We start from the raw sequence: 22,393 nt of genomic DNA on the forward strand, positions 1-22,393 counted from the left end.
ATTCTCCATGCTACGTTTTTATAGAGAAATATAGGGCAGTGGTTTCCCTCTGGCCTTCCGCCCCCCAGTACTGTCCGACGCCAGTGTGATGGCGCCCAGAGTATTAGCTTATTTCAAAGCCGTACTAGGACTCCTGTCTTCCGCCTCTGAATAGTACTGACAGTTATTGCTGCCCTGTGTCAGAATTGAATCATTTGTTTGAATTGTTTTGGATTGGAAAACATACAACATAAATTCCCATATTTTATTTTCATTTACTTCTTATAAGCACGTTTCATTTCAGAATAAAACAATTTACATTCAATAACACATAATTTAAGGTTGAACTGACTCATTACATCGAACTGTACAAGTGTATCTCGAGACAACCAGCAGGCTCTCCTAATACACGGTCCGTCACTTAAACAACTTAACGACAGTACTTATAACATTCAACAACGAACGAGACACTACATATTGGCACAATTTCTAACCGATGGACTAATGAAGTACCACTCACTCTTACAATTTAAGTGACGTTCGTGCATTTAACCGTACTATAATGCTGCCAAACAGTTTTGTTTACGTTTTATGCAGTACCTGGCCACTTTAAACAGAGCCCCGACTTTAAACATCCACAAAGTTCTCATACTCTTACTGATTGATTGTACATGATTTCAGGGCTCACCTTATAGTGGCCAAGTGAATGTTATTTACCGCGACTACACATTAAAAACTTGGATATTGTTAGTGAAAAAATCTAAATTGAAAATCATATATGACTGAAAATGAAATCTAGAATATAATACAATGTGACACTAACAAATTTAGAACTAAACCTTCAGTCAACATCGCAATAAAAATATGTAACTGAGTTTATTTGTGTTAATAAATAGGTATTGCACTATAATGTCGGGTTACCGATGCCTGATTCTACTTTACCTACGGTTGAAATTCAATAGAACTTCTGAATAAATGAGTTACAAAAATCGTTGATATAATGAAGGCACTCGCTGAGCTCGCGTCCAGAGACGGTGGAAGCACGTTACTGTACATTTGACTTACCAATTCCGAATATGACTGCTGATGACTTCATAAGTTACGGTTTACTATAAACAAACACACAAGCGACCTACCTCGATAAATACATAAGAAAATATAGTGACAATATTATATCATTCGCTAGAGTTGAGCGCCCAGGCGCAGGCTAACGTCGTGGCTTCCAAACGTGTAATGCGTAATGACGTTATAAATACGTTTAAAAGATACCATTTCACAAACTAGAATTCCACTTAAGTAGTAAACTGCGTCAATACTTATCTTAAGTCCTTAATAATTTAGAATAAAAATACCAATATAATATTGAGTGTATATAGCACACCGCGCTAGCCCGCGGACGGTCGCCAGCCTACCAAGTTATCTTGTTCTTATCTCATAAATAATTTCTCTAGTTACATTACAAAAATAGTATACAGTGATGGAACGCCTCCGCGCCGGGGGCTACGATAGCACCATAGTTGCACACGCCACACTGCCGCATCCATCCATTACATATATATTACACAAATAAGATTACTCTTACAAATACATAACGATACAATATTACAACATTATCACCGGGATTATTAACAATACGGTTTTTAATTAAATTTAAATACGTTACATTCGTTACGTTTACGAAAACTAATGTTTTAATAGAGAGAGTCAAAGGCACACACTTTGTAAAAAAATCCTACAAGATAGTCTCAGTGTCTCTATATCACCGTGTTTCTACTCGCAATTAACCGGACGCTAATTCGAGTAGAAGGTGCGTTCGTCGCGAACGCGATATCTCGATGGGATTCGACGTCTGACGCCTTTACGACAAATGACAACTTACCGCGACAAAATCCTACCAAATTGAGACGTTTATAAATAAACTCGTAAATATAATACCATCGCTACACATACACAGGACCCTGGTTGTCGTTGTCATCTAGATTAATTTTGTTCGTGTATCCGTCATCGAAGAACCTCCTGAACGTAAACTCGAAGAACCCGTGGAAAGTCTTGCCATTATCCAAAAGTTCACTATCCGATTTATTTGAATCCGAACTGCCTGAATTCCGGAGTTTGTCGGGATCTATAGGGTCGAAATTTGATGTGTCTGTGGGGTATTCTATCCGGGGTATGTAGGGGGCGACCTGCCTCCGAAGTCCTTTGTCGAAGTCGATGGTCTTGAGGAAGGGGTGGTTCTTGACCTCGGTGGCGTCCTTGCCGAGGCGCGTGTCCTGTCCTGAGCACAGTTGGAGTATCAAGTCCTTGGCGTCCCGTGTCAGATTCGCCGCGTCCGGGATGTGTAGCGTGCTCTCCCAATTTATTACCTGGAAATAACAAACAATACAATTGAAGAACTAAAAATACGATAGGAATTTTGTTAACACATTAGTTTTTAAGTCATCTCTCCAAGAAAAAGAAAATTGGTGCTAGAAGTAAGCTGGACAACACTTTGAATTATCGTTAGCACTCATCTCCTTAGTATTATCCCGTTCGCACAGGGTCCGCTTACCTAACCCGAACAGCCCAATACAGGGTAGGTAATATCTACATATAGGGTTTCTCACTTCCCAACCTATGTTCGCTATCGAAGCACAAGAATCTCGAGGCCAAATTCTCGAGTCTTTATATTTATTTAAACAAGAACTACAGATACCGAACGGAAGTCGTCTACAGGCTATTATGATCCCCGACATCGAACTGAGGTAAATTCGAACCTTCCGAGCCGTGATGCACTCGTTAAACGGTACGCACCGATCTCGGAGATCCAAATGGGCTTCGACGTCGCACCTTACGAATAAAACGCGACTAGTAAAGTCACATTGTTTAGAGCCTCCCGACTCTCGGGGCTCCCCAGTAAGCATATCCTTGCCGGACTCGGCTAGGCTGGTTTCCCACGGATGGTAGCTTCGTAGTAGCCGCTCAGCCGAGTGCATGAACCAAATGTCCGAAACTGCGGTTCCTCTCGTATCGCAGTATTATACCTCGGAAGCGCATTTCTCGGGTATGTGGGTAATTATAGTTAGCACTATTCTAGAAAAATCTCCACGAACCTTAAGCTGCGTCTCCGCGGGCGTGGCGGCGAGGAAGGGCGGGGAGCCCACCAGCATCTCATACAGGATCACCCCCACCGACCACCAGTCGCACAGCTGCGTGTACCCCTTCCGTTGCAACACCTACATAACATAATGCTAATGTATTTACCATTTCAAATGAATGCATACAATTTCTCACCACATTGTGTGAAGAAGGATATGTACGGTCACGAGCATTAATATGTATACACTTTGGTACCATGTCACATTAACTTTTTTGGCAAATTGAACTGTAAGTCTCACTAAATGTCAAATATGTTAGTGCGACAGAGTCCTAAAGTGGGTACATTATATTGCTCATGACTGTACGTGAAAGGTTCACACCTTTACTCACGTACTGAGGGGTTAAAAATGCAACATCGAAGCAATTCATCTCGAGCAATTCAAAAGCAATATTGCTAATTGACATTTGCGCGTACAAAAATTAGTGCGCAATGGTGTCGATTCGGGCAACCACCAATTTAATTTTAACTTAATTTGACACGACAAACACTAGCTCTATCTACTGACAGCACTAATTTAAGAGCTGTAAAACTAAAATGAAACACCCTCACAAACTTTCGCGTTTATAACATTATTTTGGTGGTGAGGTAAGTACTTTGTTTGAATATTTTTTCTCTCTGTCGCTGTCTCTCTCTTACCTCGGGCGCGATGTAGTTCGGAGTGCCCACTAAAGAGTGCGCGAGGCACCGCTGATGTTCCCTCTTGCGTCGCCTTTCTAAAGGCTTGAGCTGGTGGCAACGACACTCGCCCATTGCGCCCCATTCGCCGTCTACTGGATCCATCGAGTCCTGCCGCCCGTGGTCTGAAATTTACAAATATGCGCTTTGAAAAATAACAGCCAAAGTTTTTAGCGTGTTTTAATACTCAACTAGCGACATCTAGTGATAACGAATGTGTACGTATCTCTGTTGGAGAAAGAGTAACTAAGCATAGAATGCTGTCAGAACTAGAGTATGTGCCACAAAAGTCCCGCCGATATAATAGAACTATATGACAAAGGTAGAAGGCACTCTCCAATTAGGTTTAGTTTAGTGTAAAAATATTTTTATCTGTGTAAATAAGTAACAAAAATGAACAGCAGATTAGGCTGTATGATTGTGTTCCATTGCCAACTCATTTGAAAATTAAAAATGCCACTACAGATGCACCATGATGTATCGCGGTTTTCAATGGAAGTAAATTACAATACATAATAATTCTATGAAGAAGCGCGGCCGCGGACTTCTTTCATGGCGTCGACTATAGTTATCGTCGTAAGAGCCAACTGAGGGAATTTGTTTCCTCTCCAGCCGGAGGACTGTCTAAATGGGCGGTGAGGTGATAACTCATCTCCACATCGTTCTATTTCACCAAGCGTGGCTACAACTTCTTTTCTGAAGAGCAGGCTCTGAACACCAACCGCGCCGCGAATTATATCGAGGTGGTTCCACCAATAGGGGTTCCGCTAATCCCATCTACGCGAATCGTGGATAGACGTCGTACGGTTATTGGTCAAAGCCCTCGACATAATTCGCGCCGCGGTTGCCGGGCTGTAGCGGCAGTGTAAAATAAGCTAGAAGAACTGCAATCACTTTATCTTTAAATTACATGGCTGTACCTAAACTAAAACCTAACCTAGCGGCACGTTGTGATGGCCGATTTGACGTTTGTCCCGCTCATCAAGTTTCGTGTTAATTAATAACTACGTTACGGGAGCAAATATCTGTACTTTATTGTGTTCAACAAGTTTCGTATTAATTTAACTAACGCCTATTTCCCAGCGGGGTAAGCAGAGGCTATGGAATCCAGTTTGCTATGATCCTGACATACTTCTCTCGCTTCCTCCACATTCCTCAATCAATTAATTTATAGACAGAGCGAATAGGGTAGTTTCCAACTAGTCAAATCAGTTACTTTTTACTAAACGTCAAAACAGGAGATTACTATGGAATTTGCATGAAAAAGCAACTTGAGACGTCATAGAAAAACGTGACAAAATGTCGAAAATAGAAAACGTTTTTTGTCACCTTCAGATCTATCTTTATTTAGTAAAATCAGAATTTCATAATTCATCTTTGACCTAGGAAACTACCAAATTGCTGTCTTTTATTATGGGAAACGACCGTCACAGCTTGCGGCTAGTGTAACAGATTAAAACAAAACAAAACTCACCGTTCCTCTGATAATATTTGGAGTTGTGCGTCCAGCGGAACCCGGTGCAGAGTCCGAAGTCTGTGAGCTTGATGTGACCGTCCCGGTCTATGAGGATGTTATCTGGCTTGATGTCCCGGTGGATGAAGCCCATCTTGTGCACGCTCTCCACCGCACACGTCAGCTCCGCGATATAGAACCGCGCCAGCTTCTCCTCGAATATACCCAGCTTGATCAACAACGACATGAGGTCCCCGCCCGGAATATAGTCCATCACGAAATACAAGTTATCCTTGTCCTGAAAACTGTAGTACAGTTTCACTACCCACTCGTTGTCGGCTTCTGCTAAGATGTCGCGCTCGGCTTTCACGTGCGCCACCTGGTTCCGCTTGAGCACGTCCGCCTTCCGAAGAGTCTTCATGGCATATAGATGACTAGTATCGATCTTCCTCACCAGCGTCACCTCCCCGAACGCCCCCACTCCGATCGGCTTTATCTTGGTGAACATCGACTTGTCCATCTTCGCTCGCTTCAGCCGGATGTAGTTGGACTCCTTCTGAGACAACATCTTCCTCATCTGGCACTGCGCCTCCGCGCTCAGGCCTATTTTCGTCATCTCCTTCTCGAGCTGCATGCGACGGAACGTCCGCTGCTTGTACGACTTCAGAATATTCTCGACGTGCTGCTCCATGAAGAACTTGAACGCTTGCGGAGAGTAGTTCCTCACTTTACAATCCCTTCTCTCGTCCTCTTTCTCCTTACTGATGTTCTTCCGCTCGGGGATCGGCGACTGATGTCTAATCTTCTCCAAGGGTTTCGGCCGGCCCATGCGCTCCGTCGAACCGTTCGTCTTGTCAGAGGTGGACGCGACGTTGTCTTTCAACAGATTATTTGTACAGTTCTGGTTGGGACACTTGATCTCGAGGCCCTGCGACGTTTCGCCTTTGACGTCGCAATTGTTCGAGAATTTTTTATGTAGGGGCGAGTGATGAGAGTTGACGGTGGTGGTGTTGTCGGCCTGGTTGCCGTAGGGCGGCGGCGGGACCGGGTGCATGCCGCGCTGCACGGCCAGCGCCTGCATGGTGATGGCGTAGCTGGGCGGCTCCGTGGTGGGCACCGAGGGCGCGCTGGGCGGCACGGCAGGTGGCGTGGAGCCCGGCGACGCCGGCTTGGGGGCCAGCGGGTAGCTGGGCGGGGTCTGCGCCGCCTTCTGCTGGATGGAGCTGGCGTATGAGGGCGGCGGCGGCTGTGGGCCTGCGCCGGCGGGGGGCGGCGCCACGGGCGCGATCGCCGTCTGCAGCACCGGCTTCTGCACCTGCGTGGACTTGACCGACTGCATGATGATGGGCGGCTGCACCGCCTGACGCGCCGTCCACGCCTGGATGGGCGTGGGCCGCGTCATGCCCGCCGACGAGCCCGTGGACTGCGTCACCGTGATGGGACTAGGCGAGCCCGCCGACGTGCCGCCCGAATAGATGCCTGATGACGGGCTCTTGCGGTAGTCCTGCGACTGCGTGGGGCTCTGCCGGTTCTGCATGGACACCGAGTAGGAGGGTGGCGGCGGCACGCCCGCCAGGGGGTAGGGCGGCGGCAGCTCGGCGGCGGCGGCGCCCGCCTGGTAGATGCTGAGCGCCTGGATCTGCTGCGTGAGCTGCTGCTGCACCTGCGGGCCGTTCTGCACGATCATGGGCTGGCGCGCGGGCGGGTTGGGCGCGGCCGCGGCCACGGGGCTGGTGCCGCGGGCCGGGGGCAGCGGCGGCAGCGGCGGCGCCGGGGACATGCGCTTCATGAGCTGCTGCACGGAGGGCGGCACGGGCGGCGTGGAGGGGCAGCGCGGCGGCGGCGGCGGCGGCGGCTCGGAGAAGGCGGAGGGCGAGTACTGGCGGCACAGCTTGTCGTGCGGCGCCGCGTCGGCCGCGCGCGGCGAGTCGGACCGCGACGAGCCGGCGCCCGAGTCCAGCGCGGGGCTGCCGCGGTGCAGCCCCAGCTCGCGCTCCAGGCTGGGCTTGCGGTGCAGCTTGGTGCCCAGCGCGCCCAGGCTGCCGCCCTTGAGGACGCCATTGAGCGGCTCCTGCTGCTTCGACAGGTAGTCGAGGGCGGCATCGAGGCGGCCCCCAGAGTACTTCAATGCTCTAACTGAAAGGTCCTGTAAAGAAAATATTATAATTATGCATAACCAAATAAATACTATTAGAATGTCAATATTAGATTTTCTGGGGATATGCATTATTCCATATCTGTTTGTTATGGAACCCAAAAATATAGAATAACCCTGAACATGGGCTCTAGGCTTTTTCTGAAATCATACAGCTGCATACTGGTGACTTTACTTATTTATTCCAGAATACAACATTTAAATAGGCCAGTTGAGTTTGAACTTGAAATAAACAACATTTAAAGCTAACATTTGGTTTTTAAAGAGATCTTAAAGGCATGTGTATTCCCTGTGTTTACTTTATCAAACAAAAATAGTTTGTGTAAAGGATGGCAATCAAACCACCTAAACATACATTACACATACACCCTTTACTAAAGTATATGTAACCATTACACTTCATACACAGACCCTGCAGAATTTTGCTTTTACAAAAACTAATGTTGATAAAGATACTTTTAACATGAATGCAAAGATAAACTAACACACTTCCATGTAAGCAAAACATTCTTTTTGGCAAATGGTCCAGTAACCAGAGCTGCAATAAATTAAATAAAAAAAAGAAAGCAATTAATTATGTGACATATTGAGAAGACATGAAAAGCAATAAAAGCTAATAATAATGGTTATGGGCAAAGAGCTGGTAATATGTGGTCATATCCATACTCAATAACTTTATTGCCTACCTAACTGCAGTTAAGAGTTTTTGTATTGTATTGCCATCCCACAATATAGATTCAGGTGACACTGAACTTAATTAGACAGGACTAAAACTAACTCTGTTTCTTAAGAACAGCACTAGTTTAACTGTCAAACTAAAATTAGGTGAAGTTTGTGTTCAATAATCACGCATCAAATCTGATTAGTCTTGATACTGATTTCAGATATTTAAAAAAAAAGTTTATGTCTGCCGGAATAGGCTGAAGAGAGGAGAATAGTACAAGCATTCTTCACCAGCTATATTTAAGTTTAAATATGGTTAATCATATGCTTCTTAGAACCCCAGTACTAAATGTAGCCACACTTGCAAGTTTTCTTCTGATTAGTGTACCCTCCAGGTCCAATGTTATCAACAATTCACCATTTGGTGTGCAATAAATACTTTGACTTTGGCTTGTGCACCCTTGACTCTACAGTTTTGCTGTTCTTGAAATAAAATTGGATTACTAGCTTGCTGTCTGTATGCATTATTAAATAACTGGTAATAGTCGACAACACAAATTGCTTAGAATTAAGGTAATAAAAACAACCCAGATTTAATCTGATCTCTAAAGAAAGATTTTTATTCATCCTTCAAACTGTGATGTTACTAAAAATAACTTTGAAAGGATTCTTATTTTTAAATGAAATATTCTTTATTTACCTAATATAACTACGACAATCCTTCAATACATTTTATATGCAATTACTATCAATTATAAGCTATTGAATTAAAATAAAAATACTCGCTTACCTCATCATATCCTAAAGCGATGAGTTGATTTAATGACTGTGGTAGCACATTCAAATCCTTGTCTAGTCCATTTCCTGATGATGAACTGAATCCAGAGCTCACTCCCGAGCTGACAGTGCTGGCTGCTGAGGAGCCGGGAGGGTCAGAGTTCCCGATGTTAGCGAACGGGAGGAGGGAGTTGCGGATCTCGGCGAGCGCCTTCTGGTGGTACCCGGAGGAGCGCGTGGCCGTCTTGCCGGGCGCCGGCGGGTTCATCGCGCCCGCGCCGCAGCCGAGCCTCTCACCCCACCCCTCCCATCACACGCACCAGCCCCACCATCCACATGCATGTGCTCTGGCTCTTCTCATTGACATTCGCTTATCACTCTATAGATCACACAATTACGACTCTCCCGTTTCGTAGAGGTTACTCTGATCCTATGCTCACAGTTTATATCTTATTAGCATGCTTTGGCACTTGTTCTAATATCCTACGCTTCACATAAACCTGAAAGCAAGAAAAAGTACAGTATACACTGACCTCGCTCAAATTCTTATAGGTTTTCACGTAAGTAGAGTGGATTGTTATTGTTACTAACGAAAACCGCAGCTGTAAACTCAGTTTACGACTAGCATACATTATCATATCCAATACTACACACAAATCTGTAGAAAACTACTTTAATTTGTGTTTTAGTTTGATTATTTAGCGCTAGAGCAACGAGTACAGATCGAGCAGAAGGGAATGCTCAACACGAATCAATCATGACATAGCTGTGGAATGCCAAAATTAGAGGCAGCTTTGTTTGGTGTTTGGGTCGAACAACGATTAGTCATGGAATACTTTATAAGAAATTCAAGTTACCTGGTGTTTATTCAGTTTCTGCTAATCCAAACAGGAATCATAAACGTCATAATCCCGTAAAATAAAAACGATAGTCGAGAGCTCTCACATTACCGATGACATCTTTCTTCCACAACTCAACATATATTTATAATGTAAACTTTCACATACACACTAAATAATAGAGAATCTCAATTTAATTTTGTCTCAATATTACAGTATCAAACGAATTATGAAAACAAAGAACTGTGAAACACAGACATGCAAGTTGGCAAACCATACAAAGCGACCATTTTGAAGAATTACCACATTCTTTTGTGTGTTCATAAAAGCAAGGCAAAAGAAGTGCTCAACAGTGCACCGTATTTTGTCATTATTCAAATATATAAAAAAAATGTATTTTATGACACTAAAATTTGAAATGAAGTTATAAATTGAGAAAAAGGCTTCATTTGTTTTTATTTATATGAAAATGTAAAATATTTTTTTTATATTTTAAAAATAATTAATCAGAAAAACCAAGAAGCATGCCGTGTATCCGAACATTTCCGAAGCACAAATATTCGTGCATCGTTGAACACCGAGGAGCGTATTGAACGAATGATATCAAAATATAGTCTGTATAACTGTCAATCGAAAATAAATGTTCATTCAAACATTCACTCTTTCGTTTTTTTTAGTTACACTAGAACTGTGTGAAAGAAACCTACAGATAGATTTTGTCATATTTTGTATCACTTTTCTTGAACTCAATTATTACAAAAATTTTGTTGTTTATGTAATTAGAACACATTGAAGGAAGAAATTGATTTTTATATTTCTCTATTTATTTTCCCAAATAATCCTATTATGTGAATGTTATTTGCAGTAAAAACATTGTTTAGGAACAGGCCTACGTTATAAGAGTAGTGTTTTAGTCTAATATTGCTAGTCAAGCCAAAATGAGGCCCAAATATTTTTCAATATTTGTTCCAGTTTTACTACTATTTTTACCTTGTTTTGTTACTCCTGAAGAAAGTTTTGTTTATGATTATGGCTCAGATAATTTTAAGCAACAAATTGAAGAGATGGATGGCAATTTTATAATGTTTTATGCACCTTGGTAAGTTGTGTATTAGGTACATGTATAGTTTTGTAAGTGGTTTCCGGCTTTTTTGGACTAACCGTACATTGGTGTTGTTATGTTAAGGTGTCGTCATTGTACTGACTTCCACCCGATTTGGATGGAGCTAGCAGAACTAGTGAACACCAAAAACTCAAAATTTGCCATTGCTCAAGTGGACTGCACGGTTCACTCCAAACTTTGTCATGAAAATGACATCACAGGTAATTTTTCTAAAGCTTACCTGTTTATTTTTTTACCATCATCATAATTATGATTTTATATAAAATAATTTTGGCTTTATGTTTCAGGGTATCCAACACTATTATACTTCCATAAAAATTCGTTTCTCCCAGTGGAGTATAAGGGCACAAGGGATCTGCCTTCCCTCACTCTGTTTCTTAGTGAAGTGTTTACTATGAAAACTGGTATAGATACAGACAAGGATGCAAGTGAAGTGAAGATATACAGTGGTATGGCGTACCTAACAGACCAGAACATTGAGAAGTTTGTGTCTAAAGGGCAACACTTTATCATGTTTTATGCTCCATGGTGCAAAGCTTCACAGGTATTAAAAAGTCATGTAAAATCTCTAGACTTAATGTAAAGAAGAAATAGAGGAATCTTATCTAAGCTAAATGACAAAAACCCATATAACAAGGGATATAATATATTTTTCCTTAAATTAATAGTCATTTATAAAATCTTAGTCTTAATGTTTAGAAAACAAATGAAATTCCATAGTCTCTGCTTTGCTTGGAAGAAAATATGAGTTTAAGTATGTATGTATAAAAATCTTTACTATTATGATTTACATGCTTAAACTGTGTATTAATAATACATAAATAATATCTATGAAAATATTGAATTATAAAATATCTATTATATTTGGTTAGCATGCTAAAACTCATTAATAAGTCCTTATCCACAATCTGCAATAACTTAGCCAATAAAATATTCAATATTCTTTTTTGCATACTACGGTTTTATAATGTTCATAAAAATTTACTCCTATATAACACGATGCAATTTGTTTCTACGTACACATAAAAGGCTCTATAGGGGTGTGCAAAAAACAAGTATTCAGAATCATGTTTAGTCTGTCATATCAAGTCCACATTCATACATGAATTTGTTGAATATAGATAGCTGCTAACTGTTCGTTATCTTGTTTAGCCCCTTAAGTCCATCTATAGGTTTCAATCTGTAATATTTGGCAAATGTCATCCAAATTGATCCAACGGTTAAACAGCATACTTTCGCATTCATCTTACGAGTTCATATCAAAAGTGCCTGAAGTTGTCTTCAGCGGGGTCTGCACAGCAACCGCGGCGATATCGAGAGCTCCGACCAATAGATGCAGCGAATGCTGTCTGCGGTAGATAGAAGTCTTTCGGCTATTGGTCGAAGCCCTCGATATATTTCGCACCGCGTGTGACGCGGTTGCTGTGCCGCGAGGGTTGATGCTTATATTTCTACATTTTCTACCTACTCCTCATCATCAGGTATCAAAAAGAATAAGAAAGAAATATAATATTTATTATGACGGGCGTGAGCGTGAGTTTGTACCTTAATCGCTTTAAGCGATAAGGCCACGATTTGCCATGTAAATATTTCCTTTTATTTCGGTGCAATAAAGTATACTTGTATGTATATGTAAATGTTATAATATTAGTAAGTTAAGTATAAATAATTTTCAGAAACTGGCGCCAGTGTGGGGCGAGCTCGCTGTACAGTATGCACATAATGAATACATACAGACAGGTAAAGTCAACTGTATGGACAATGAGATGACCTGCAAGAACTTTGACATCAAGCAGTATCCTTTCTTGCTTTGGATTGTCAATGGGAGAATTGTAAGTGTGGAGAATAATTTCCTTTTTTATTGTTGTAGAACTAGTCATTAATTTCATGGGCAAAAAGGAAATTAGAAAGAGATGAACAAACTGGGAACAGTGGGAGAGGCCTGAGAGATTTTTAGTAGCCAAGCGCATGTATTCCCCTCAGCCAAAGTACATGACCGAATGGTTCATGTTATGTAATTTATGAAGAATATCCAATTATTTACAGGGTTCTTGGCACTAAGTGCCCTTCGTAGAGTCTGTGGGATGTTTTTTTCCAAAAAATTGTCTATTATACAGCTAATTTTATTTTAAGTTAACTGTGGGTGTATGTTAGTTGTTATGATGATGTTTATTTATCTTTTTTTATTCTTGGTTTAAATATTGTTATTGCAGTGTATTGCTTTACACTGTAATGTTGTATGTACCTTTATAAATTAATAAATAATAAATGTTTTTTTTTCCCACAGATGGGAGTAACAGATGTGGAGACGTTAGAAGAGCTGAAAGCGTATGTAGAGAAGATGCTTCTGTCAGAGAACCACGACCCAGAGAAGTTTATGAAGAAGAAAAAAGTACTGCCCGTGGCCAGGATCTCGGAGGAGACCTTCGAGACCTTCCTCGAGAAGGAACTTGTCTTCGTCAACTACTTCGCACCCTGGTAAGGGATCTCACTGCTATATTCGATTTGAAACACTCTATTGCACGTAAACACGACGTAAAGGATAATTACAAGCACAATCGGCGGGCTTATTGCTAAGCAGCAATTTCTTCCAGGCAACCCTAGGGTGAAAGGAATTGATATATCATTGAATAAAGAATACAGAACAGAACGATAACTAAACGGTATTGTTGTAAGTGGTAGAATCGGAACGGCGTGCATACCGCCAGAATGTTCTTAGAAGGGCCAGGTCAAGAAGAAGCGAAAATGATGTGTCAGGATTGTATTAAGTGGTATTCCATGGTCTGTGCCTACCCTGGAAATAGGCGTGATATTATGCACCATTCGTATCGAGCGTAATTAAGAACTGTGTTTGAAACTTAGGGGCGTATCTAAACTAATAGTAACAATGAATCAAATTCATGAACCGTTTAATATATACTTATACTTCCATTAGTAACGGCAATCAGCTGGTATCGTGAAAAAGCGATTTGAATTACTGGCGCTAAAATAAAGTAGGTACAAAATACGCTAATTTTATTAATTTCCAGCCTCCGTGGTCTAATGGTTGGGCTCATGGTCTGGAGGTCCGGGTTCGATTCCTGATGGGGACACTGTCGAAATCACTTTGTGAGGCTGTCCTTTGTTTGGCTAGGAATTTGGAGGTTTCATCACCTGGTTGACCGTAAAAGACACGGAAGACAGGTTAATTTGTATTTTATTTTACAGGTGCGCTCACTGCATGCAGTTAAGTCCGCTCTGGATAAAACTCGGTGAAAAATTCCAAAACGAAAGCAGAGTCCTGATTGCGGATGTGGACTGTGTGAGATCTAAACCAATCTGTGAAATGGAAAAGGTAAATATAAATATAATATATCCTTATGTTGTGGATAAAAACAAAAATAAAAAAGTTTATTGCAGTATCTTTTGGTACACAGTTTATACTGGGTTTGGAGCCACCTTTTAAGCATAGATTTATGCTTGTATTAGGTGACTCCGTTCTTCCATAACAATTTTCGTAATTTTACCTTACACAAATTGACAAAAGAACTTAAAAAAAGATAAAATTAGGCATGCTTTTGTATTTAAAAATGGATATACCACCAATCCGCACTAAACTTTTCGCCTCTTCGTTTTTGATGCGAACAGCGAATTTGGAACTGCCTGCCGTCATCTGTTTTCCCAACTCGTTATAATCTGGGAGTCTTCAAGGCTAGAGCGAAGCGTTTGCTAGGTAATCGTGATCCACCTTAGACCACATCGCCACTTACCATCAGGTGAGATTGTGGTCAAACGCGAGCCAAAAATAAAAAAAATAAAGACCACAACCCATGAGCCAAATTATACGGTTGGTTGGATACTATTAAAAAAAAATATACGGTGGAATTGAGAACCTCCTTCTTTTTTGAAGTCGGTAAAAACTAGGTTGGGTAGTAGTAACCCAAAGAGCAGTTGAGCAGTTTGGCGGAGTATGCTCCATACGCTCTCTGCTTGATGAAATGAATGTGCCCAGTATGTATCCTGGCTACTTGACAACTTAGCCAAATTAGATACTTTTTACAAAACGTCAAAACGAACTTTTTGGAATTAAGGGTCTTGGGACCCTAGCTTCGCGACAATAGATGGCGTAAGTAACTAATAACTAATGGGTACAAAATGTTTTGAAAGAATACCTTTGATAGAGCTGGAGTCTGTACTGGGCTCGAAACCCGTATTACAGTTCACCAGGCTCCCCCCCCCCTCTGAACTATGTAAAGTGCTATACTAATTAATTAAGTGCATTATAGCACGTAGTATGTTACACATGTTACATAACAAAACAAAAGAGAAATAATACATTAAAAAAAAGGATAAGAACTAAAAACAGAATAGCAAAAAAAATAAAAAATAATAAATTGGTAAGTGTAGCCATGCCATCATCATCATCAGCCCATTAACGTCCCCACTGCTGGGGCACGGGCCTTCCCTATGGATAGGGAGATCGGGCCTTAAACCATCACGCGGGCCCAGTGCGGATTGATGGTTATTAACGACTGCTAATGCAGCCGGGACCAACGACTTAACGTGCCTTCCGAAGCACGGAGGAGCTCGAGATGAAAACTTTGTTTTGTGGTCACCCATCCTATGACCGGCCTTTGCGAAAGTTGCTTAACTTCAACAATCGAAGACCGAGCGCGTTTACCGCTGCGCCACTGAGCTCCTCAAGCAATTACCCACATTACCACTACACTTACGCCATCTATTGATGCTGATCGAAGGACCCAACATCCTTAAACTAGCGCAGCGGCACGTTATGATGATAGTAACCCAAAGAGCAGTGGAGCAAGGCGGAGTATGATCCATATGCTCCCTGGTTGAGTCTATACGTCCTAATACTCTCCAGTATTGCCTTTATTATTATTTAGGTGTTCGAGCCTCCGCTTGAACCACCGTTGAGATAACGCCTGAATAATTCGTAGCTAACTTCAGCTTTTTACCATCTTCCCACTCACTCTAGCGATGCTACTGTTTCTTTCTTCGTGTATGTGGGTCAGCGCGGCTGCTCTGTTCCTCAGTACGCTTTGAGAATTCGTAGAGTCAACTTGCGTTTACTACAAATCTGTGGTGAGTTGAAATACCCACAATTTACCTACTGTCCATTTAGTAATTATATTATCGAACGATTTCCGCTCGACGCCTCAGGGCTCAGCGACGACTCAAGGAGTCCTCACTCCTTTACAACTGCCGTACGGCACGTTTATGGTTCGACCTATGGTCGGCTTAGTGATCGTCGTATCACTAAGCCGACGTCGTATTAATGACTCGTCGTCGTATCACTAAGCCGACGTCGCATTAATGATTCGTCGTCGTATCACTAAGCCGACGTCGTATTAATAACTTGTCGTCGTGTCACTAAGCTGACGTCGTATTAATAACTCGACACGTCGCATAAAGGACTCGACATCGCATCAACAAGTCTATTTCGTATTATCGATTTCATGTCGACTACGACGCACTATCAAGTCGTATCGACTTACCATATACGTGGGCTTTCAGATCATGGCGGAGCAAACGACTATGGGTCAACTTGCCGCGGTACCATGCGAAGATGAGGAGGACAAGAGTCCTTTCCAAGCCATAGTCTACGCGGTGGAGGAGCTTTTCCCTAAGGGTTGGCGATCATGGAAGGTTTTTGATTACTCGTTCAAAGACGTTTTTGGAGATGAAATTTCTCAGAATATCGACGCTAAAGTGAGGTTCGCCATACCCATCACTGTGTTAGCAAGAGCGTTTGATCTTTCAGCGCAGTCCGTGTCGGAAAGGCGCTTCAGGGCTATCAAGTCGAGAGTTTTGAGATGGCCTTTAGGGCGAGCTCTTCTATACGCCCCCCATAATATCATGGAGAAGATCCACGAACCGGACTATCAAGCCTTCATGGACACAGTAAAAGAATTAAAACCTGCGTTAGTAAACAGGCATAAGGCTTCATGCCAGCTTCGGGGAGTAGAACCTGATGGATCATTTGATGACAGTGTTTCATCTGTGAGTCAGAAGAGGCATAGTACAAGCTCTTTAGACGATCGGGCCGCGCCAAAACGGGTAAAAGCGCAAGAGGATAGTAACCAATTACTTGCAGCAGTTTTAAATAAGCAAATGGAAATGTTCGATAGGTTACTGAACGTGTCTACGGAGCAGAACGAAAACATTAAAAAGTTACTTTCACAGACACAGGACTGCCCGAAGACAGATAAAGGGCCTGACTTAAACGAGTCTTTTGAATCGGTTCCAGACAGTACTAATTCGGACGAAGAAATGGAAACAGGCTTGTACTCCGCTGAATCGATAACTAAACGAAGTATAACCTCCAACAGTCGGGAATCCGTTCTTCGCGATCAGATTGTGGAAGCTCAGAGACAGCTTGCAGCCCTCCAAAGTGGAGAGGACATAGATGATGATACAAGGGAGGCCTATACCTTTGCGCCCTTTACCATCGAGAAGGAGCCGAAGATCGCGAGGGCTGACCCAGACCTCCTGAAACAAGGTATAGAGTGTCAGCGTTTTTGTCAAGAAAGTTGGCGTAACATCAGGTACGCGGACACCCAAAAAATGTTCCAGGCCAGCCCAGCGTTTTCCTGTTTGAAGACGAACAACATTTTGGCAAGCGCAACGCCGAGCTACAAATCAGTCAACATCCTGGAAAAGTTTGACCTCACATTGGGCGCTGTGACGAATGGGCTTCTACAGCAGAGGAAATGTTTCCAAGAGTTACTGGACAAGTTGCCAAGGGAGACGAGACATCAGGTCGGAAAATACTTTTTAGCTGCTGACTCAAACTTCCGTAAAGTATCCGATAACCTCTTGCAATACGTCTGCGGACGTCGTGCAGAGGTAATCCAACAACGGCGAGAGTCATACCGGCCTACCAATAAGGTGCTGAAGCAAATCCTGCACGACATTCCACCTTCTGAGACGCACTTGTTTATGGACAAGACACTTACGGAAGTGATAAAGGAACAAGGCGGTATATACAAATTTTTTCCCGCCAGAAAGAAATTTTCGTCACCTACTAACAAATCTGGTCATGATTGGTCCGGTAAAAGGGAGAACCCAAAGCCGAGCTCCAACCCCAACGCGAAGGGAAAGAGGCCGAACAACAACTACGGCCAGAAGTGGAACACCGCGAGTAAGGGAAAGAGCGGACAGTCCACTGGAAGAACACAAAACCAACAATTCAAGAAAAAGGGGGAAGAGGACCGAAAGTGACGGTTTCGAAGCGGGTCGCCTTGCAAAATACGCAAACAGCTGGTTTCAGGCGCCCTCAAGTATATTAAATATTATAAAAGGATACAGGATTCCGTTTCGTATAAAACCTCCGACAAAGAGTCTTTCAAGAAGAGATCTGTTAAAATTTCAGACAAGGTCTTGCCCAGAAATGACATCCGAGATAAAGAAAATGCTCAAGTCATCCGCAATAGAACCCACGGACGAAAATCGGGGCTTCTTGTCCACCTTTTTTCTAAGAAAAAAGGCAGACGGGACAAACAGACCCATATTCAATCTAAAGAGGTTAAACCATTACGTAAACGTGCCAAAGTTCCGTCTGCTGAACCATCAAAAGATACCCTCACACTTAGAACCATGCGACTTCATGATGAAAATAGACATCTCAAAAGCTTATTTTCACGTTCCGATCATACGGAGCCATCGACGTTTCCTATCGTTGGCATACGAAGGGAAAATGTACCGAATGACTTGTCTTCCGTTTGGACTAGCCAGCGCACCAGCGGCATTTGCAAAGATCACGAACTGGATTGCCCACGAACTCAGACAAAAAGGTCTAAGGATTGTGGTTTACTTAGACGACTTTCTGCTCATGCACAAAGACTATCAAACTCTAGAGAACCAAGCAGAGTGTGCCTTAAAATACTTAGAGAAAATGGGATGGCAAGTAAACTTCGGAAAATCTTCGGCAACACCAACCAAGGAGTTGGAATATTTGGGAATCACTTGGAACACGGACAAGAACCGGAAGGCACTAGGTGCCCCAAAAATAGAACAATTATCGAAAAACTTAAGCGGGCTAATCAAAACAGGTCACTGGAGTTGGCACGATGCGAAAGTAATACTAGGCAAGCTAAACTTTGCGTCGTTTGTAGTGCCTCTGGGACGTTTACACTGCAGAATCCTGCACAGAGTGTCCAACCGCCTACCCAAGAGCAAACCGCATATGAAGTTCCTGATCCCAGAAGCTGCCCGGCTAGAGTTAGAATGGTGGTTGGAGAACGTTCACCAGGAAACACCGATCTTCTATCCTTCTCCGACAATGTTCATAACAACGGATGCGGCAGACAAGGGTTGGGGAGCAACAGCAAATGGCCGAAAGTTTTGGGGCTATTGGTCTCCGAGTCAACGAAAGTGGCACAGCAACCAAAAAGAACTTTGGACGGTATACGAAGTTCTAAAACGGCTGGAATCGGATCTAAAAGGACGATCAGTGACTTTACAGACGGACAACCGTACGAGCGTGGCCTACATAATGAAACAAGGGGGTACGAGATCCCTAACTCTTCTTCGAACAACGGAGAAAATTCTAAACCTTTGTCAGAGCTTACAATGTCACTTAACAGCCCGTTACATACCAGGTCAGTACAATGGGATAGCCGACGGTCTATCGAGGGCAAAGGGTCTACCGGAGTGGCATCTCCGCGAAGCAGCAGTAGAAATGATCTTCCAGATTCTAGGTCGGCCCGAGATAGACTTATTTGCATCGGAGAAGTCTGCGGTGGTACCAGCCTATGTCAGCGAAGACGCTGCAGACACGGGCAGCCAGTTTACCGACGCATTCAGCAGGACGTGGCAGTACAAGTTGGGTTGGATTTTTCCACCACCTGCGTTAATTCCTCAAGTTCTTCGGCACCTGAAGTTATGCAAAGGTCAGTACCTCCTGGTAACCCCAATATGGAACAGGGCGTTTTGGGAACCGGAGCTACGGAAGAGAGCGCTAGGACCCCCGTTCAGAATCCCAAACCTTCAATCCTACCTAGTCGATCTGCAGACCAACCGACCTCCCCCGGGGATAGACCAACTGAATTTGGTGGTATGGAAGGTTCAGGCTGGATAGATCACGTGAATGGTTGGTCAGAACGAGAGGTCCATTTACTTAAATCAGCTTGGAGATCTTCTTCTTTAAAAACCTATAGAGCTGTTTGGGCTAAATGGCGCAATTGGGCTTTACTTAACAATGTTACAGTCAGTAATCCGAGTCCTCAATCACTAGCGAAGTATTTATGCTTTCTTTTCAACCAGGAGAAGTACGCGCCTAGGACAGTGGCATTACATAAGTCGGTGGTATCGACGTTTTCAAATCCTAGTCAATCTGAAACACTCAGCTCACATCTGCTGGTAAGACAGGTCCTCAAAGGGATCTTTTCTGAGAACCCACCCAAACCAAAATCTTTGTCCTGGAGAATAGATGACCTATTAAATTTTTTAAAAGACTATTCATTTGATGAATACAGCATATTCGGAGTGTCACGGCATACATGCGTTCTTCTGTTGCTGGCATCAGGGAGGCGAGTGCACGACCTAACGCTTTTAAGTATTGGGGAGAACTCTTTTGAAGATAATGGTGAAGAAATTATATTTTGGCCAAAGTTTGGCTCTAAAACCGACACCCCCTCTCACAGACAGTCGGGATGGCTGCTCAAGTCCTCCGAAGATCAGATACAACGGCTTAACATAGTCTTCTGGGTGAAGCGACTAATATCGGTGACAAATACCCGTCGCGTTTCAAAAAATATAGAAAGCCTCTTTATTACAACAAGGGGAGCAGTAAAGAGCGCTTCACGATCCATAATTGCAGGCTGGATTAGAACCCTATTTAAAGAGGCAGGTATAAGTGCATCTGCGGGTAGTTTCAGGGCTGCAGTATCATCGGACATGTGGTCAAGTAACCTTTTCAATATCGAAGAGGTTTTAAAGAGAGGCAACTGGCGAAGCAGAAATACATTCATAAATTATTACTTTAAGGAAGTGCCAAAACAACCACGCGTTGTGAGCAATGCGCTAGTTGATTCATTTATAGCTGTATAACCATTTATATTGATTAAGTAATTATAAATTATGAAAAACAGTACTTAATATACTTTTGTTTGCACATGATTAAAAATTAGTATTATTCAATCCCTTTTATCAAATCACAGTACGCTTTGGTCAGCGCCGGCAGAAAGTAAACACGTCTCAACGGTGGTTCAAGCGGAGGCTCGAACACCTAAATAGAACCGTTTTTCCCCCGAAGGGTATAAAACGGATATTTAGGTTTCAGCCGAAGCTTGAACCACCACTTAATGCCTTGCCGGCTTAAGGTACTGAGGAACAGAGCAGCCGCGCTGACCCACATACACGAAGAAAGAAACAGTAGCATCGCTAGAGTGAGTGGGAAGATGGTAAAAAGCTGAAGTTAGCTACGAATTATTCAGGCGTTATCTCAACGGTGGTTCAAGCTTCGGCTGAAACCTAAATATCCGTTTTATACCCTTCGGGGGAAAAACGGTTCTATTATATATTTTTTTAATAATATAGGCTACTTGATAACGTAGCCAAATGAGATAATTTTAGCTCTGGCTATTATTATTATAGTCAGTGTTGTGTGCGTCCACACTATTGGCACACCCCGGACACTTTATACTAACAACCTCGTTTTACACACACGCTACACATTGACGTTATCGTACACGCGCATCTGTGTGTGTGACGTCTGACGCCAGTGAGGTAAACCTAGCTCAGACGCTGGTGGCGGCGGAGAGTCGCCGTTCTATGCGTGGTACCTTATTCTACTACGCTATTGTCAGCATATGGGAACTTATGTGTATGTATATACTGCTGTTGATGAACCATAATAAATACATAAATTCTTTTCAGATAAACGGTCTTCCGACGCTAATCCTGTATAAACATAAGAAGATTGTGAATGTAGACCACGGCGGGCGCCCGCTGGACAGCTTGATATCCTTAGTGAATGAACACCTTGAAGGCAAAGACGAACCTGTGCCCGCCACAGAGGCCCCCAAAGACGAGCTATAAAACTAGGTAGAACAATAAACCAATTTACATTATATGAGGTCTTTTCTTTGTCGTTCTGAATATGAATTTCCTATCGTTATGTAATTTTTTTTTTAAAGAACGTCTAGGGCCCTGTGCCGAGGTGTCTTTTGCAGCTTCTTTTCGCCGGCTGTACAGGTTGTTGAATAGCTGCAGTAGTTTTAGGCGGATGAGACGTTCGTTATGTAAAAATGACGATTCAAAGTGTACCTACTGAATAAAGATATTTTTGAATTTGTACGCTGTTGTATACGTCACTATTAGTTACGCACATCACTACAGCTGTCGCGATTGTCTATGTCATTCTCTTTGGTCGTCTCATTGTACTTATAAGCCGCGCCAATAAAGAAACGAATCGAAAATGGCGTCTAGTACTTGCAAAGACAGATGGTAGGGTCAGCAATACTAGGGTTTAGTTCCCGGGAAATTTCGAAAAAATAGATATTTTTCAATTTTATTAAAAATATTTTTTAAGCAAGATTAATATTCCGGGATCGAAAACCCATTAGTTTCAAGCTTGTTAAGAGATACATAA

General features: G+C 42.7%; 3 protein-coding genes across 4 annotated transcripts; 2 read left to right on the forward strand and 1 right to left on the reverse strand.

Annotated features, from left to right (window-relative positions):
• Positions 1-230: 230 nt before the first annotated feature.
• LOC126370202 (serine/threonine-protein kinase Warts) lies at positions 231-9,983 on the reverse strand. Its single transcript, XM_050014980.1, has 6 exons — positions 9,696-9,983; positions 8,852-9,338; positions 5,265-7,389; positions 3,752-3,915; positions 3,069-3,191; positions 231-2,342 (listed from the first exon to the last, which is right to left on the reverse strand). Exons 2-6 carry the CDS (start codon positions 9,104-9,106, stop codon positions 1,920-1,922), a joined length of 3,090 nt encoding a protein of 1,029 aa, XP_049870937.1. The 5' UTR covers positions 9,107-9,338; positions 9,696-9,983; the 3' UTR covers positions 231-1,919.
• Positions 9,984-10,438: 455 nt separating this feature from the next.
• On the forward strand, positions 10,439-21,872 carry LOC126370253 (thioredoxin domain-containing protein 5 homolog). The gene is made up of 7 exons (XM_050015070.1): positions 10,439-10,776; positions 10,864-11,000; positions 11,088-11,344; positions 12,477-12,632; positions 13,088-13,278; positions 14,008-14,134; positions 21,679-21,872. Exons 1-7 carry the CDS (start codon positions 10,616-10,618, stop codon positions 21,838-21,840), a joined length of 1,191 nt encoding a protein of 396 aa, XP_049871027.1. The 5' UTR covers positions 10,439-10,615; the 3' UTR covers positions 21,841-21,872.
• Positions 15,743-20,986, forward strand: LOC126370212 (uncharacterized). 2 transcript variants are annotated; one of them, XM_050014997.1, is made up of 2 exons: positions 15,743-15,882; positions 16,315-20,986. In XM_050014997.1, the coding sequence occupies exon 2, from the start codon at positions 18,397-18,399 to the stop codon at positions 20,848-20,850; it is 2,454 nt and encodes an 817-aa protein (XP_049870954.1). In that variant the 5' UTR covers positions 15,743-15,882; positions 16,315-18,396; the 3' UTR covers positions 20,851-20,986. Both variants share the same exon structure in this region, with proteins under 2 accessions (XP_049870954.1, XP_049870955.1).
• Positions 21,873-22,393: the final 521 nt, after the last annotated feature.

This window comes from Pectinophora gossypiella, chromosome 10 (genome assembly GCF_024362695.1).
Source record: "Pectinophora gossypiella chromosome 10, ilPecGoss1.1, whole genome shotgun sequence".
Classification (NCBI taxonomy): Eukaryota; Metazoa; Arthropoda; class Insecta; order Lepidoptera; family Gelechiidae; genus Pectinophora; species Pectinophora gossypiella.

Coding starts and splice junctions, on each gene's coding strand:
- LOC126370253 (XM_050015070.1), top strand. CDS start 10,616: ATGAGGCCCAAATATTTTTCAATATTTGTTCCAGTTTTACTACTATTT. Junction 13,279..14,007: donor GTCAACTACTTCGCACCCTG/GTAAGGGATCTC, acceptor TTTATTTTACAG/GTGCGCTCACTGCATGCAGT. Junction 14,135..21,678: donor CAATCTGTGAAATGGAAAAG/GTAAATATAAAT, acceptor AATTCTTTTCAG/ATAAACGGTCTTCCGACGCT.
- LOC126370202 (XM_050014980.1), bottom strand. CDS start 9,106: ATGAACCCGCCGGCGCCCGGCAAGACGGCCACGCGCTCCTCCGGGTAC. Junction 3,192..3,751: donor CGAACTACATCGCGCCCGAG/GTAAGAGAGAGA, acceptor TATGTTATGTAG/GTGTTGCAACGGAAGGGGTA. Junction 2,343..3,068: donor CCGCGGAGACGCAGCTTAAG/GTTCGTGGAGAT, acceptor TGTTATTTCCAG/GTAATAAATTGGGAGAGCAC.
- LOC126370212 (XM_050014997.1), top strand. CDS start 18,397: ATGCGACTTCATGATGAAAATAGACATCTCAAAAGCTTATTTTCACGT.